This window comes from Anoplopoma fimbria, chromosome 17 (assembly GCF_027596085.1).
Source record: "Anoplopoma fimbria isolate UVic2021 breed Golden Eagle Sablefish chromosome 17, Afim_UVic_2022, whole genome shotgun sequence".
In the NCBI taxonomy this organism is placed as follows: domain Eukaryota; kingdom Metazoa; phylum Chordata; class Actinopteri; order Perciformes; family Anoplopomatidae; genus Anoplopoma; species Anoplopoma fimbria.
Genome location: NC_072465.1, coordinates 8,056,215 through 8,072,863, shown reverse-complemented (window position 1 = coordinate 8,072,863; position 16,649 = coordinate 8,056,215). Strand labels below are relative to the sequence as shown.

At 40.8% G+C, this 16,649-nt stretch overlaps 1 protein-coding gene across 1 annotated transcript in view; it reads left to right on the top strand.

Annotated features, from left to right (window-relative positions):
* The first annotated feature begins 5,370 nt into the window (after positions 1-5,370).
* The window catches only part of cntn3b (contactin 3b), a 40,318-nt gene continuing 29,039 nt past the window's right edge, over positions 5,371-16,649 (top strand). The window contains exons 1-2 of the mRNA XM_054616902.1: positions 5,371-5,425; positions 7,722-7,857. Of these exons, the coding sequence (XP_054472877.1) occupies positions 5,371-5,425; positions 7,722-7,857 (191 nt within the window). The remainder of the gene's footprint in view (positions 5,426-7,721; positions 7,858-16,649) is intronic.

Below are 16,649 nucleotides of genomic sequence, written 5' to 3'. Positions count from 1 at the left end.
AAAAAAAAAAAAATAAGTCTCAAATGGTTTGAATGGTCCTACTGGGATTTGTACCTCTGGGGCTCTTTTCCCTCATCTAGGACAAATTCCATATGGTGCTGCTCTGCTCAGTCACACAGAGAGACAGCATCAGGACTGGGGGGGGGGGGAAAAAGCTCTCCCTCTAACTTGTTTCAACCAATTATCTCAGTCTCTGCAGAGGAAAACAGTCTGTGTTCTTTTCATGTGATGTATATGTCATCTAACAGCATAATATTCAGATATTACTGCAGAGAATTGTTCTGAAATATCTCACAGGATTATAACAGTTCGAGCCAACAGGGGAGTGTTATAGATAAATTAATGCCAAGGCTCTTTTTTTTTTTCCTCTAAAAAAAAAGCAAATATTTGGCCACCGGTAGTCTGCACACAAGTATTCTTCTTTTTTTTTTTCTTCCTTCTTCTCTCCACCCCAGAAAAGGACAGACCCAACAGTGAGAGGGGAAAATGCTCAGCCTGCTCCATCTTCAAAGTATTTTCTTTTTGAAATTAGTATTATTATTCAGCAAGGATTGTAATAATTCCCTCCCCTTGTTCATGTTTATTTATAGATCCTTTGCACATATTTTCAGCAGTGGCAAAAACGAGAGGTGAAACATGTCTTTGAAGCCATGCAGCATATTATTCCGTAACGCAGCATTTGTAGCACGATTTGATTTGCTTCACCCCCCCACCCCCACCCCCCTCTTTTGATTGAACCAAAGTGGCAATTACTGTACACCCGAGAAAGACTTTGTAATGGGTTGAATAGGAAAATATATAAAAGAGACGGCCTGAGTGTCTCCTGCTCCTCATCCTTGACCCCCCCCCCGTCATGTGTTTGTGGCTGTATCTAGGATAAGGATCTGGGGATGATGTGGCTGGCTGGTGATGGGGTTGAGAAATGGGATCGCTGCCCCCCCTCTCTTTTAAGTGCACTTACTCTCCTGCCCCCTGCGCTAGGCAGCAGCTGAGGGATGCAGCCGTGTTTAACATGGGGGGGGGGGAGAGTCACTGGGGCGTCCTGCTGTCCTTCCAGGGATTTCGTTTTTATTTCTCCGTATGAAAATACACAGCTGTCTTAAGTTCTGCAGATCTTCCTGCGCCAGATGTTTTACTTCCACTGTGGTGTAAACAGATATTTTACATGAGAGGGTACGAGTAAACGTGAAATTACAGTTTTTACGCACTTTGTATCGTCCCCTTCATATTGTCCCTGCTTTTTTCGCTCGAGTGACATCACACAACCAGGCATATCTGTCAAGTGGCTACTGTGTTGTTGTTGTTTTTTTACCGCCTGCAGACTTGAAATGAAACCTTAGAAAACATCTCAGGAGAAAATATGCATTCTTTCATGAATGCCAATGTAACAGCTGTAGGGGCTGGGTTTTTTTTTTTTTCCAGTTTGCAACCTTAATACTTAATTCACCATGGGAAGCATCACTCATGCACACACCTGAGAGAATGCAGAGTTGTGCCGCAATCAGCACCGAACAATTACCCCTACTTGGCTACATCTTCTCACCTCACAAGTATTTCACTGTGGACGTTAAGCTTCTGCCTTTACTTGTTAATCACTTCACTTATTTTTTTTTTTTCTCCTTTTAATCCTCCCCGGCTAATGCTTATAATAGACTTGTGCATGCCCCTCAGGGTTGTGAATTAGGAGGCACCAGTGCACGGCTGATAGTGAATTCTTCATTCATTGGCGAAAGCACAGAGCAGCTGTGTATTCAGATTGAGTCTGTCATTCCCCCGTCCCCGTCCCCCTCCCGTTGGCGGATCCTCGTCTCCCAGGTTCTCCTGCGGAGTGATTTAATGGAGATAGTCATGAAGACGATAACCATGTGGAAATGAATGCATCATGTACCGTAGTGAATTCATACCCATTGTGCCACTGGTGTTCAATTTTGACAGAGTGAGGCTCTTATTTTTGCATGATCTGATGTATCTTGATCTCCCGGCTCTGTGCTCAGCTTGTGATCTGAATACAGACCTTGAGCGTTCGCACCCCTGTGATAGAGAAAGTCTCCTTTTTCCTTCCCTCCCTTTATTGGATTCTTTCGCAATTATGCTTCCCTCTGGGGTGGTGCGGTATTGGAAGGGGGTGGGGGGGGTGGAATGCATGCCTTTAACCACCTTTCCTATCAATTATGTGCCAAACAACAGCCCCCACTAACCAAGAAGCCATCTCATTTACTCTGGAATGTGTTTAGTCCAATGACTTCCATTAGGTTTAGCTTCTGCGGAGGTGAAAGTGCGATGCCTCATTACATTTGGCAGAGCAATCTTTTGCTCATCATTTCAGCTGAGAAAGAAAAAAAAAACTGTCCGCCTCACCTTCATTGCGTCAGAGCCCAGATAGGAGTTTTGGTTTTTTACTGTTTTCCCTGCGTCCAGAGTTTTTTTTTTTTTTTAATCCCATTTCTTTTGGATTCGCTAAAGCTTCCACTTATATGCAGCTCAAGGTTTGACACTGGTGCAGCTTTTTGAAGGTCAAAAGTGATACAATTCTTTCTTCAATTTTTGCAGCTCGGAAATGGTTTTTGTAGCGTCACAAGACACTTAAGCTCTCCACCGAGAGCCACTGCAAAGCTTTTCTGAGGTTGACACACCCTTGTTACCCAATGGCTGGACAAACTGGCACATATATATATGTTGCTTTTAATCAATTGGTAATTCGGACAATTTTTTTTCTCAGAAATGAAAATGTCACTGCAGGTTTTACAGACTGCAGAAATGAAGCTGTGCTCTGGGGCAAACATCCATCATATCAGCACAGGCGCTGTGCCATGAGCTGCGTAACACCCAACTTGCAAAGAAAGTCTTTTTCCAGGAGATTTTCTTCTCAGGATCATGAGGCTTTTTTGAACTGATGGGTTGTGATGACGAGGTCGGATCCTCCAGTAAGCGACTGGCAGTTAATACTGCACTCAATCTGAAAAATGCAGTACCCTTTTTTTTCTATATTTGCTCCAGTAGAATCTCCAACCATTTAATCCAATGTGATGTGTTTTTAAAGCAGCAAACCGCCCCCTAAATTTTCAAAGACACTAAGAAATCCACCCTGGAACTCGCTGTGCCTGCAATTACACCAGATGCAGAACAATTACTGGCACCAGGACGGTGGAGTTAAGCCAACACTGGGCATTAAGTCGTGATCAGGCAAATGGGATGAACCCCACCCCCTCCATAAGATTATGTAGCCATGCTTTTCATGTCAAACACAATCCTGCAGTTACAAGTTGGTGTGAAACAAGTGAGTGGTGAGTATGTTTGAAGAATTCCAAACATAGCCCTGGGTTAATCCGCATAACGGGGTTGTGTTGTAAGGATGAGGGGCTGGGTTGAATTCTTAATCCTGGGAGGCGTATCAGTTTCCACTTAGTGTGATGTAGGTCAGGGCTTGAGCAAAGCCCCTCCTGTGCCACTGATACTACATTTACTGTCTCAGGGCTCTTGGTTCCACCTTCTCATGAGAAAATCTAAATGGCCATACTTGATGCTGGTGAGTGTATAGGTGATGGGGTGGGAGATACCTGTGAGGATATAATCTTACATCACAAGATATTTTATTTCAAGATACATTGATATATTGTCGTGTAAAGTCTGGAATTTATGTTTTTGGCTAGTCCATATTAATGCAGATGTCGAATACTACTTTAAGCAGTTCTACAAAATGTATTCATAACAATGCAACTAATACAACCAGAGTTATTAAAGAGGCACTCTGGCAAATAGGTATCATGTTCCCACAATGTTAGGGAACTCAGAAGAGTCAATTTAAAAAAAAGAAGAGTCAAAATCAGGGCTTCAGAGGCTGAGATATCCTGATTTTAATCATACTGATATGGGTCAAGCGCCAAAAGCACTGGATCACCCATTTCCCATAATTCAATCATCTCCGTGTTTTCTACTCAACACCAGCAGCATTTAAGACAGAATTTTTGTTTCAAGCAGCATTGGGGAAGTTAGCAATCAATCATAAAAACTTTATTAGTCTAGCACATTAAGGTTAGTGTAGTTCAGTGTGCTTCACAGATTACTCTCAAGCTGAATATAAGACAGAACAAGTGTGGACCCTAAAAACAGCAAAAGATGCAAAAAAAACTAATTAAGCAATTTGACAAAAAGAAGACCAAGACCAAAAATGTAATAAAATGGAATTAAACACTATACAAATAGTAATTGTGGTAAAACAGCGTGAAATTAAAAATAAATTAATTAATAAATACAATTAAACGTGGATGTAAGGCAGCTACACTTTACAGAATCAACAAACAGACTTACCTTTACCCACCAATTTATTTTTCTATCCGTAATGTAGAATTAAAAAATGCTGCTGGTTAAAGGGCAGAACAAGCCCACCCCCCAAAACTGTCAAAGTAACAGCATTGCTGTGTTCAGCAACTGCAATGTGGCTACTAAATTTCAAAATGTAGCCACTTAGACTCTGTGTTACTTGCAAACGCGTTACAGCTCAACACTCAACACTTCTGATGACAGTAATGCTAATGACAAAGTCAGAATCATTATCTCAGATGAGACACATGACATGCAACTGTTTTCGCAGGCATAGTAAACTGATCCTGATGTGTTAAACTGTTGGAGTGCCCCCTTAAATTGCTTGGTAGAAAAGGTATAGGCTGACAGATTACACAATGCATCGCTGACAGTGAGATGTTCCATTTGTATTGGTTTAGTACGTCGCCTTCTTTTATTTTTCTGTTGATCTAGGGAAATAAAAAGAGTCAGTTTGCTTACTTTCAGTCGGCAGCACAAACCTTTGTTAAAGGATGAAGTGGCATCTTGTGGATTGCTGGTACACAGTCTGCCAGCTCCCATTAATAGTCAAATGGGAAGAGGGAAGTATATCTTTCGAGGTCAATCATTTCCTTTCCCCGCTCCTCTTTAAAGCCGCAGCATTGAGCTTGTTAGGCGGGATGACAACACAGCCATTTATTTAGCAGCTGTTTCTTCCTCTGTGCCACCTGAAAAATCGCACCGCCGGGGTTGTATCCTCAAGTGTCACCCTTTTTCTGTCTGCTGCTGCCCCCCCCTCCTCTCTTCACATCACTCCTCACTTCCTCAAGATTCACTTTCTCTCCACTTACAGCATCTCCCAGATAATACGAACCAATTATGTAACTTAGCAGTGCTATAATCATGTTTTTTTTCTCTATGTGTGTGTTTTTTTTTTTTTTGCTGATGAATGCTTGTCGTATTTGGCTCAAAATGTCATATTTTAATCACATGCATAATTACTTTCCCTTCAGATTGAAATCCTTGTATTCAAGGGAGAGCATTCACAAGCAATTGGATGAGAGTCTTATTAGCCCTCGGCAACTAAAGATGATGTTACCATGGAAACAAATTGTTCTGCTATCAATCACTGGATGCCTTGCAGGTAAGATGTTTTAACACATATTATGTTTGAGACTCACTGCAGTTGTTCATGTCACCGCAATGTCTCTGCTAATACATTTGTGTTTTCAGACGCATATTCATTATGGGATGATGTTACTGTTGTGCTTTTTCCTCTCAGGCTGAATGCATGTCCATAAGGTTAGAGGTTATAAATAGCATTGAATTCTTAGGTAGCAGTGGTTTTATGAAATATGGAGTTTTATCCATTACTGAGAAAGAGATAGAATCAGAACAGTTATAAATAACCTCAGAGAACAAAAAAAAAACGTATTTTCTTGACCAAAAAAAGGCTACACTGATTAAGTTGCAGTCATTACATGCGCAGCGTACCCAGCATGATGTCCTTCACCACTTCCAAGAGCACTGTACCGCTGCACACTGTCAGGCACGACCGGGAGTCTGATCCCCATCCCTGTTTATGGGCCCGTTCAGATCATTATCAGGATCCATGCAATGAATCCAGCCCCCCACATTTTAGCACAATCTACTCTCTGCTGCGCCTCATCCTGCCCTTGTGTGGCCGCCCGGGATTTGAGAGGCACAGACACTCCACCAGAATGTCAAGCCCTTGTTCAAATGACATTGTAAATCCCAATGAATGCTATTCAAATTGGCTCATGGGTAATTCACGCCCCAGTACTCAAGGGAGACAGATCCAAGCAGTCTCACCTTCCTAGCGGACAAGTGTTGTTTTTTTTGTTTTTTTAACAGGGCCTCCGGTCTGCTGCCTATAGGTGCTAGTTCTTATTCAGTGCTGAGAGGGACCCTTGAAAAAAATCAGTGCAGCTGATAACAATCATTATTTCTGAAGTGAAATGCTGTCTGGCTCTATATTCTCACAAAACACTCCGACACCTCAGATGTTAGCCTGCGTGGCATTTTACTCAAACTCACATTAGGGAGAGCTTGTTGAACTGTGAGGTGAATGAATTCGATGTGATGGTATAGTCATTCAATCATTCATGAACAGATCGTTCCACTACCTTTGAAACGTGACATTTTCAGATTCATCCCAAAGTTATTTAATTATTTTGCTGTTTGTATGGATTGAAGCTAATTCCAACAAGAGCTGCAGTGATTCGTTGTCACGTCTTGTCCCCTCCGTCTATCACATGGGTGAAATATGTGTCGATTCCCTGACATATTTTTACCGGTTAATAACCACGTGTAGAGCAGCTAGCCACATGCTGCAATCTGTTAGCAGTAGGATATTAATTGGGCCTACTCCGGCCGTCTGTTGACTCTGCTTTCATTTAGTACCAGACTGTGTTCCACATCCTTTCCTTTTAAGCTGTTGGCAGATGAGTGCATCCTTATGGCCTCAATTAACCGGTGCATGCGGAGTATGACATAGACGTTCTGAAAATAGACCACTCTGCTTTATTTATCAACCCTGTCACTTGCAGGGAAAAATTTATTATTGAGGCAATATGTGAAAAACTTCTACTTCGGTGGTTCAACTATTGTCTCAACTTAAGTTGTCAGCTATTATTATTATGATGATGTTGTTTCTGGCAAGTCATTAACACAGAACACCTTAGCTTAGTTGTATCACTCCCACTTGTCTATGTGAGCTCTGTGCTACTGTATTAAACTCACCTAAACCCCAGAGCCAGCTAAATATTTACACAGTAATTATTTGCATTATAAGACACGTTTCCAGTATTTTTTATTAACTTGCATTTTTTAACATGGGAGTTTGGAAGCAGGGAGATTAATTGTACTGGACAGAAGCAACAATGTGATGATTTAGCACGATGATAAAGTGACAAGAAAACAGGCCCAGCATGCAAAATTGCAGTGAATACACATAAGCGCCATGGTCAGTGTTTTTTTTTCAGAGTGTCAGATACCAAATGTGTCAGCAATAGCAGTTAATGCCTAACAAGGACAAGTGGGATTTGCTCTTCTTAACGTGAGATATGGAAAGGGCGTACACAACACTTCTCAGGGATTGTCCTAATGCATTTCTTGCTTTTTCTTGGGAAAGAGCAACACTGTTCAGATATATATATACGTATATATATATATAAAGAGAGGGAAGAGAGGCATTTATATATATATATATATATATATATATAAATATATACACACTATATTGAAAAAGTCATATACACCGAGTGTCAGAACATTGCTGTATTTTAGTAAGTTTAACTATTTGACCTCACAGCCTCTGTGCTTTGGCTCTATTCTCCCAGTATTTTCTCTTAAGGTCAAAGAGACAATTTCTCTGGCTTGTATTATGATAGACTTTCTCCCCTTTCCCCCCCCTGCAGCCTGTACAGAGGATGTCATATTTCAAGGGCCAAGATGGAGGACGGAGCCGAGTGACCTCAATTTACCGATCAACTCCCCGGACCAGCAGGCCACCGTCACGTGCGAGGCGGAAGGGAGCCCTCCCCCGCAGTACAGGTAAATTACCACATCAAAGTAGCATTTCCCCTCCAGCCTCCCTCAGCTCGGCTGTCCACGAGCACTGTCTCCGCATTGCGTGCTGCAAACTCGTTGCTGCCTAATTGCTTGTGAATCTCCGTTTGCTCGCTTGCGCGGGAAATCAAAGAGGGTACCGATAGCGTTGATTGCTATTGATTCGTTAAAGAACAACGTTTTCTGGACATAAGCGCTCGAGAGAGAGAGATTACCATCCAACAAAAAGACAGGCTTCTAAGAGCCGCTGCTTAATTGAGCATCCGTTTCTAATTGAAAAAAAAGCTTATCTTTCTCAGCCAAGGCTATGATGTAGAGTCAGAGTCGGGGCCAAGGCGGCGGATGAATATGCCAACACCTCAGATACGAGATGTGAGGTTAACTTTATTAATTATTAGATTTAAGCCACATCCCGGCTAAAGCTGATGATTTATGATATGGTGCACGGCTTAAGAAATCATTAGGAGAGAAAAGGAGATTCCAGCTACTTATTTGCACCACGGATCCTTTGATATCTCCCCGGCTATTCCCAGGCGGTGCAGGGGAGCCTGCCCTGAAAAACGGCAGCTGCCGGTGTTTTTTTTTTTTTTTTTAGTTGTGGTGGATTGTGTTTCGGAGCTTGGTCAGCACCATGTAGCTGCACAGCAAGCAGGGAAGAGATGCTCTAACCTTGTGAGTGACATTCTGTTAAATGCTTACATTTCCTATAATGTGTCGGTGCTGAAAACATGGTCCAGGCACAGCAGCGGGGGGAGGTATCAGCATACTTGTGCAACTGGATAGTCAGTCGAAAAAGAAGTCGAGACCATCACCTGCATTGTTTCACCCGCAATTTAAAGCATTCTGATGTTCACTTGTGTTTTGTGCAAGGGGTTTTCTCTCTTTGGTTCTCTGGGCAGCAAAGGGCGGATTTTTTACGATAACGCTCTGATTAACGGACCGAATTCCCTGCTTCTTATCTGAATCGAGTCTCTAAGGATAGAGGGTGTTTTATGCTGTACGGATTTTAAAGTCTCTTGGGACATTTTTGATAGTGACGGAAATTGTCTTGACTTGAATTAACTATTCTAACTAAGGATTTAGCAGCTAAAGTGCCAGATATATTTGTAAGGAGGAGGTGGAGACCAAAAACAAAGCTAAAAGGAGGGTTAATACTAGACTCAGAATTGTCAGGTATAGGGATGTCATGAGAATCGTTACTTCGGGACCAAATCCATGCCAAAATTCTGAAAACGTGATTGTACTTGTTTTTCTTCAGTACCATAGGTACCGTGGATCAGGGCTTGAGTCTGGGGGATCAGGACTCGAGACTAACGGCCTACCAATCCATGTTGAAATTAGAGGGAGGAGAACTAGTGTGTTAGCAGCCGACAGGTAACAGCACAGTCCTGCTTGGCTAACAGCTAACAGCTAAAGTCAAAGGAAGTTACATTGAGATACATTGTGATGCGTTCTAGCTATATTCATTAAAAATGAGTTATTTGCGCAAATGCAATTTTATAAAGTTTTTTTTGGGGCAAGAAACTTGAGGCAGATCACTTGTTTTTGTTATTTAACAGTCAGGTTACAGAAACATAGTTTCAAATGAATGCATATGTTCATGACAGGTGGAATAAATAGTATGCTAATGCATTACACATATCAACTTAACAAGGCAATGATTTGTCAAACATGTGATGTTTTTTTAGCTTGTTGTGGAGTTAACCCCAAGTGGCCAAAACAGACAAACAAACAATCCAGGCTGTTTATTACAACCTTTGATTTTAATTCAACCGAATACAAAATATACACCATCCACTCTCAAGGAGATCTGGTTATAATATACATTCTTATTACCCTTTCTATTGCTCGGATTTTACGCAAAGCTTTTGTTCAACTTCATCCTGCTTCTGTTGTGAACACTGCGTGACTCCCCTCTTATCTTGTCCATTTGTAATCTATCCTACCTAGAGTTCACTAACTTTACACAATTTGGAGTGCAAAACAAAGAACACATCTCGCTCTGGCAATATTCATCTAGGTCAGTAAATACACTGTTTGGAGTCCGTGTCCTCAGTTATGAATAAAAACATACATTTCTGAAACCAGGTTTAAAGGAAGAATTGATGTTTCAGTGAGCAAAGTCACCACTGTGGATTGACAGTTCTGGTAATGCTTTTAAAGACACAACATTTCTATCCTTAATCTTACTTTGTGGAGGGATTCTTTTTTTTTTCGGAAGCTTCATTTGGGTTGCATCAGTTTTTATGACACTGATCGTCCTTGGCTTGTTTCCCTTCAGGCGAAGAGAGGACTTTATTTTGTCCTGATGACAAAATAGTAAGTGTAAATTCTCAGCAATTTATTTCCCAAACACTTAAATTAGAACCTCAAAATATCCAGTGCATGCTGAAAAAAAAGTCACTCTCTGACTTTCACCAGAGTCTGCAAACTATTGGCCTAAACCCTGCAAATGAATAGTATTTGTATAATTAGATATGCCAAGCGAGAGAGGGTATTACATTCCGAGCTGCACACTTAATTTCCTCAGTTACTGCAGCTATTAAGAAAAATTCATCCATTTGGTTTAATAGCCATAGAAAAAAATTAGGTCACACAATATTGAATTTGTCAGAGAAGATGATGTTAACCCTTGTCAGGGAGTCATGGTAGCATTGAGGGTATCTGTTTCTCCCACAATAGGGTGTTTCAGCTGTCCTGCATATCCTACGGTGATGAAATGTAGATGAAATTGAAATTCCAGCACAGCTTCAATGGACCATTGGATAGTTGTAGGTAACATTTTGGGAGTTGCAGAAGTTATTTATTTCTGTCATTAACATACAGCTACCCAGCCCACATGTACACATTTTTCTTATTTAAACAATGTGTTAATAATGTAAATCACCATACATTAACAGGCTGTATTTCTTTACATGTAAAGAGAAAGAAACAGAAATATATATTTTAATTTTAATCCAAAATAAAGATTTTTCCAAAACTCCCAATAAAATATCTTTCCAATAGTATAATACACAGAACAGTGCAACTTTATTGTAGTATAGTGTATATATTATTAGAAAAAATAAAAATAAATGAAGGATAATGCTGGAGTTATTCCATATTTTTCTCACTGTGAGCTAATGAAAAGAAGCAAACAATTATATTAACAGATCATTAGTCCGTCTGTCAAGGCTAGCTGATTTCCCCTCCCTCTCTGGCTCTCACCTCCAAGCCCATTGGTTCATTATAAATATTTAAAAACAGCTCACAAAATTAAGTTTAATTTGTTACGAAAAGAAAGGGCTCAGTAATTTCCCCAAAACAGTTTAGCATATGACAAACAGGAGTTAATAGTGCATTTGTTTGGGACTATTTTCAGCGGTGGATGAACACATATTTGATGCTCCAGCGAGTATTTATGGCAGCAGGATGGTGAATTGGGTTGCGTCCAAATAAACTGTGGTGCTCATTTTCAAAGTAATGGAGGAACACGTCACCCAGTGTAGAAAAGTGACTCATTGGTGTGTTTCTTGACAATGAAGCTCGAGGACAGAGGAATTTACACCCTCCGGATTTGTCAATACCAAAACATGCGTGTTAGTGGGATCAATTCATTGTTGTTTTTTTTATTATAAGGATTGATTGACAGTAAAAAAAAAACTAACATTAACAACATTAATATCCCCAACCTAATACATTTGTCAGCGACAATCTAAAATGTAAAAGAGTTCATGAGTTCCTCACATATTTGCTCCTGTGATATATTGACGTTTAACAGTGATAGGGAAGTGGATCAGTCGTTTAATATGCTGTTTGAAAATGCCGTCTAGTTGGTTTTAATATTAAAGTAGAGAGAGCATGTACGATAGAAATGAGAATACCAGGTTGTTATTTGTGTTTAAGCTCATACCCCTTGCTAGTCAACTTCGTATGGTCTGATTTTGTTCCCCCCCCACACCTCGCCCCACTCGCCGACGCCATGAATATATGAACGGGGAGCCCTGACAGTTCTCCAGTTGACAAATAGTCCAGTGTAGCGCCAGAGCACACTCCAGGGCTGCGAGCGGTGCTTTATGAATACACCTGTCACTGTGTTTACTATGAATCTGCTGTAACACAGGATCAAGGGCACAGCAGTGATTGGAAAGGGGGAATAAAAAAGTGCTCTGGCTGCTGTCTGCCATCATGTAATGTGACTTCGAGCAGATGTATGACTCTACCTTTGTTTACGGGTCGGTTCAGGGTAACAGGAACATAAATAGAACTGGGAGGGTGATTAGAAGATGTTTTTCTTTTTTTTTCAGTTGCAGCATAGAGCCAGATAACAGGGCTAAATCTAGAAATTGTTTCGGATCATATAGATTTTTATCTTTTGGAGGGTGAGAAAATCCTGTGACAACTTTGGCGTACTAAATTCTTTCAAAACTAATGGCATCAACTGGAAGAAGAACGGCCTGTGGTCTTAAATAAAGGCAGATATATGGACTTTGAGTTATTTAATCCGTCTGCGCTTGATAAATATGCTCTTATTTGACTTTTACTTTGAATAAAAGCATCATATATCCAGGCTGTAAATAGTGATTGTAAATGGTATTATATCTGCTAGTAATTTTATGAATGTGTGTGTGTAAGTGTGTGCACATGCACTATATTACCGTTAATATTTCAGTAATTCCACAGGACTGTTTTTTAATCTGATACACACACACACACAAAACATTCACCTTGATATAGGTGAATAAATGTTCATTTGGCTTAAAAAGCCAAATGAACATTTATTTATTTAAAAAGCAGCAGCAATAATCTACTAAACACAATTGCAGAGAGTGCCCTGGTCAGCAGTTGACTTTCCATTATCAGCTCCAAGCTCTGCTCGTGCGTGTGCGTGTGCGTGGGTGTGTGTGTGAATTTGCGCAAACAGTATGCGACCTGTGTGGTCACTGCCGTCTCTGTGGGTGTCTGGCCTGAAGGAAAAGGCAGGTGAGCCGGTGCTGCAGCGCAATTCCCAGTCTATTTGATGAGTAGACCTCATGCAAAATTGATGTGAACCTCAAGGTCACAGGGAGTTCATTCAGAGCATGCTCAGATCAGCCGGCGCCCTGCAGCACACCGCAGCATACTGCACTGCTCTCCTGGACTCTGTTGGACTTACTGTATAAGCTCCTCTCCACCCGACGTGGTGTTAGATACAGCTCGGTTTGGGCAGTGCTAACACTGAGAGCTCTACTCTGCCTGGCTCACCTCTCTGTGTAACTGATGCAAGTTAGAGAGGGAATTATAAAGGGGGGATACAAACAAAGAACTGTGATCATCACAGGTAATGGCCTCAGTATGGATATTTTGAGAAGTTCTACCGGTTATACAGATTTTCCTGTTGTGGGTGGTCGTTAAAGGAACTTATACCCTGTGTCCATAATCATTAACCTTTCATCGCAATACTCAAAATAGAAGTTGGTGTAGTTTATATGGTTGTATGAATGTCTAATGAGAATCGTTATACCCTTAATAGTGGACTCAAATAATCCTGAAAACTAGTCCCTATCTCCCCATTAGTCAACGTATTCTCATACAAAGGTTGCTATGATATCTCACAAAAAAGTTACTCCTCATTTTTTATGCGTTTTCCTTGGAAAATCCAGCAACATTTACCACTTTTTACCTACTTGAAATATATGGTTAGGTTAAGGCAACAAAACTACTAAGTTAGGTTTGGGTTAAAAAAGCAACGTATGTGACAAATAAATCAATGTTTACCCTTGTCTCCAGGCTTGTCTACTGGTTTTTCTTTGGCCCAACCAGGTTTCCTTTCCCGCCTGCCTGTTGTGTTTTTTTTTTGCAGTCTTAATACTTTATGGTTATGTAGATTACATACAAATTGATTTCACAGGATATCTACAATTTCAGCCCATTATTTTTTGTATAGGTATAGCTACGTACACTGTCCTGGATGGCATCGTCTTTGTAAGCAAAACCGCTTCTCCCTTGTTAGCCTGCCACCCCTCGTCTCCATCCCCTAGAGATAGCCCAGGGTCAGGGGGGTTGTTAGTCTAGTCTGCCTGACTCATTGATCCATCATCTGACTGAGGTTTGTCTAAGTTAAAACCTATGGTCCCGACCATGGCTCTGACAGCTGTGCAGCTGTGGCCAGAGCTGATCGCCGCACTCTTGACAATACTTGTCACCCTACCAGACATGTCGCAGCACGGCCCAGAAGGGTCTTTCACCAACCTGTTGCCAGTTTTTGGAAAATCCTCCTTAATTATATATCTACTCTGAATAAATGTATTCAGGACTCAAGGACTACTGCCCACTGTAAGAAGCTTTCATGAATTGCTTATTAACATTTATTGCCGTGGACTTGATGGTTTATTGTACTTTACATTACATTACATTACATTACATTAGTCATTTAGCAGACGCTTTTATCCAAAGCGACTTACAGGAAGTGTATTCAACATAGGTATTCAAGAGAACTACTAGTCACCAGAAGTCATAAGTGCATCTCCTTTCTTAAACAAGCATCTAAGAGCATAAGCCAGAGCAAAAGTATAGTGCAGAGGATATCTACAATTTCAGTACTTCATTAATGGCTTTTCAAAATTAAAAATGACTCCCCAACTTTGGATGTTTTCTTACTTAGGCAGGAGGTCAGTCACAAAGTAGGTCTGAAGCAGAAATGATGGTGCTGTATTTTGGTGGGAAAACATTGGAAGAGGCAGCGGCAAATGTGAAAATATGCACCAAATTCAAACAGTCTGCCAAACAGCAGTGAAAAAGCGCTCCATTAAGAGAGTGAGGCATTTCTCATTAGTGTGTTCTGTTTTATCCAGTTGGTGTAAAAAAGATGACAACCCAGCTGGGTTTTTAAAGATGCTGTGTATGGCGTGTTGTGCTGATGTTTCACCACGTTTTGCGAGTGTGAAGCCCCCCACTACCACCACCATTTGTGTCAACATGTCGGAAAATGCAAGTTCATTATTTTGTTCACAACTGGCTCTTAATGAAGAAGAGTGACATAGCTGCGGTTGCAATGTCAGAATCCTCCTTAAAATAGTGCAGTTAACCACGAAGGCCATCTGCTTTACCTCTCATTACTCCCTGAAACTTCCCCTACACCTTTAAATCGCTCACACCTTTTCTCAGGGTTCTCGAGCGAAAGGCAAAAACCCTTTGGCTTCTAATAGCAGAGCCTGTCTCAGGTTCTTTTTTTTTTCAACAGCAAGAGTAGGTAGGTGGCTTACTGATTGTGTCTGCGATGGAAAGACACAACACCATCACACCCCACCAGCTGTCTGCTCCGGGGGTGTGTGTGATCTGTCCAGGCTGCCCACCTTCCTCTCCCATTAAGTTCAATCATGCTGGGTGGCTGAAAGTCTAACTAGCTTCCCATCCATTTCCATTTAACCTCGTCCTCCACTTGCAAACACAATGATCCTCCTTTTGGCACAAACAGGGAAGAGAAATGCAAATGGAAGAAATACCAGGACTTCATCTAAAATCACTTAAAATGTAATTGTAAAGTGTGTGTTTTACTCTAAATGTTCGCATTGGGTATCAGAGATCGTGTTTTCGCATACAGTATATTATTAGAAACATAAGCTTTACCATGACAAGTATTGTACATAAGTAATATCATTGTTGGAACAATGACAAAATCAGTCAGATTAAGTGACTGGCACAGACTGTAAGATGAATAATGCAAGCTACAAGATGAAAGACAGCTTCGTCTTTTGTAGTCTGTCAAGCGGGAGACTGGGGAGAGCCATGCCTGGCTTTAAGACTGCATGCAGCATCATTCTAACAGCCTGTTATTTTGCCTAGGAGGGGGAAAAGGAATGATATTGATTTTTATTTTTTGTCTTCGTTGGAATTGTCATTTCACAGTCCTGTCACAAAGGCGGACTTGTAATAATTCTTTGTTTCTCAAATTCTATGAGGAGTGGGGAAAAGTCATTTTTCATCTGTGTTAATGTTCTGAGATAAAGTCCTGTTGCCCCTCGATGCTCTTATAGGTATCACTCAGTATGTATCTCCGTCAAATACGAGGCTGTCATGCCTGGCAGACTGTAGATTTCTGTGAATAACGTCTGAGGCGTTTTTATTGTTCAGAGTCTCTGTCGGTCGCGGTGATTAATAGCTGTCACTCCCTGAACTGCGCTCGCATGACAAAGTATCTTGTGACCTTTCTTTGGAGGAAATGGTTTGTAGACAATGCAATATGAAGGTGTCAGAAAGCAATAAGTCAGGGACACAAAAGCACAAAGATGAACTAATTAGAAAGCACTCAGAGAGCGCATCACTCTGCCAAGGCTTTCAGATTTCTAATTTCAATAACATCTCTAATCTTGATCAAAATCTTCGTCAAAATGCGCATAGAAATATACAATCATGCTCACGATTCATACGTGTGCCCTTATTTTATTTATGTAAGTGTTGTAATTAATGAATAAATAGTAACAAGACTAAGAGTCCACAGCATTGCTAGCAGCTATGTGAGGCTGTATTTTGGCTAAATCTGAGCATGCTAACATGCTCATAAGGAAAATGCTAACATGCTGATGTTAAGGAAGTGTAATGTTTGCCATGTAAGTTTAGTCTTTTAACTCCACCGCAGCGAACTAAAACATTCAAATGCAGCTTTCATGTTACTGCATCAATATTACTACTAATATAGTATACTATGTAATAATGGAACAGTATCAGAGCCTGTTTTGACTGCATTCTTTGACTTTTATACTTTGAGAACATTTGCCAATAAAAGGCTACAAATAAACTTTCACTTAAGTAATATTTTC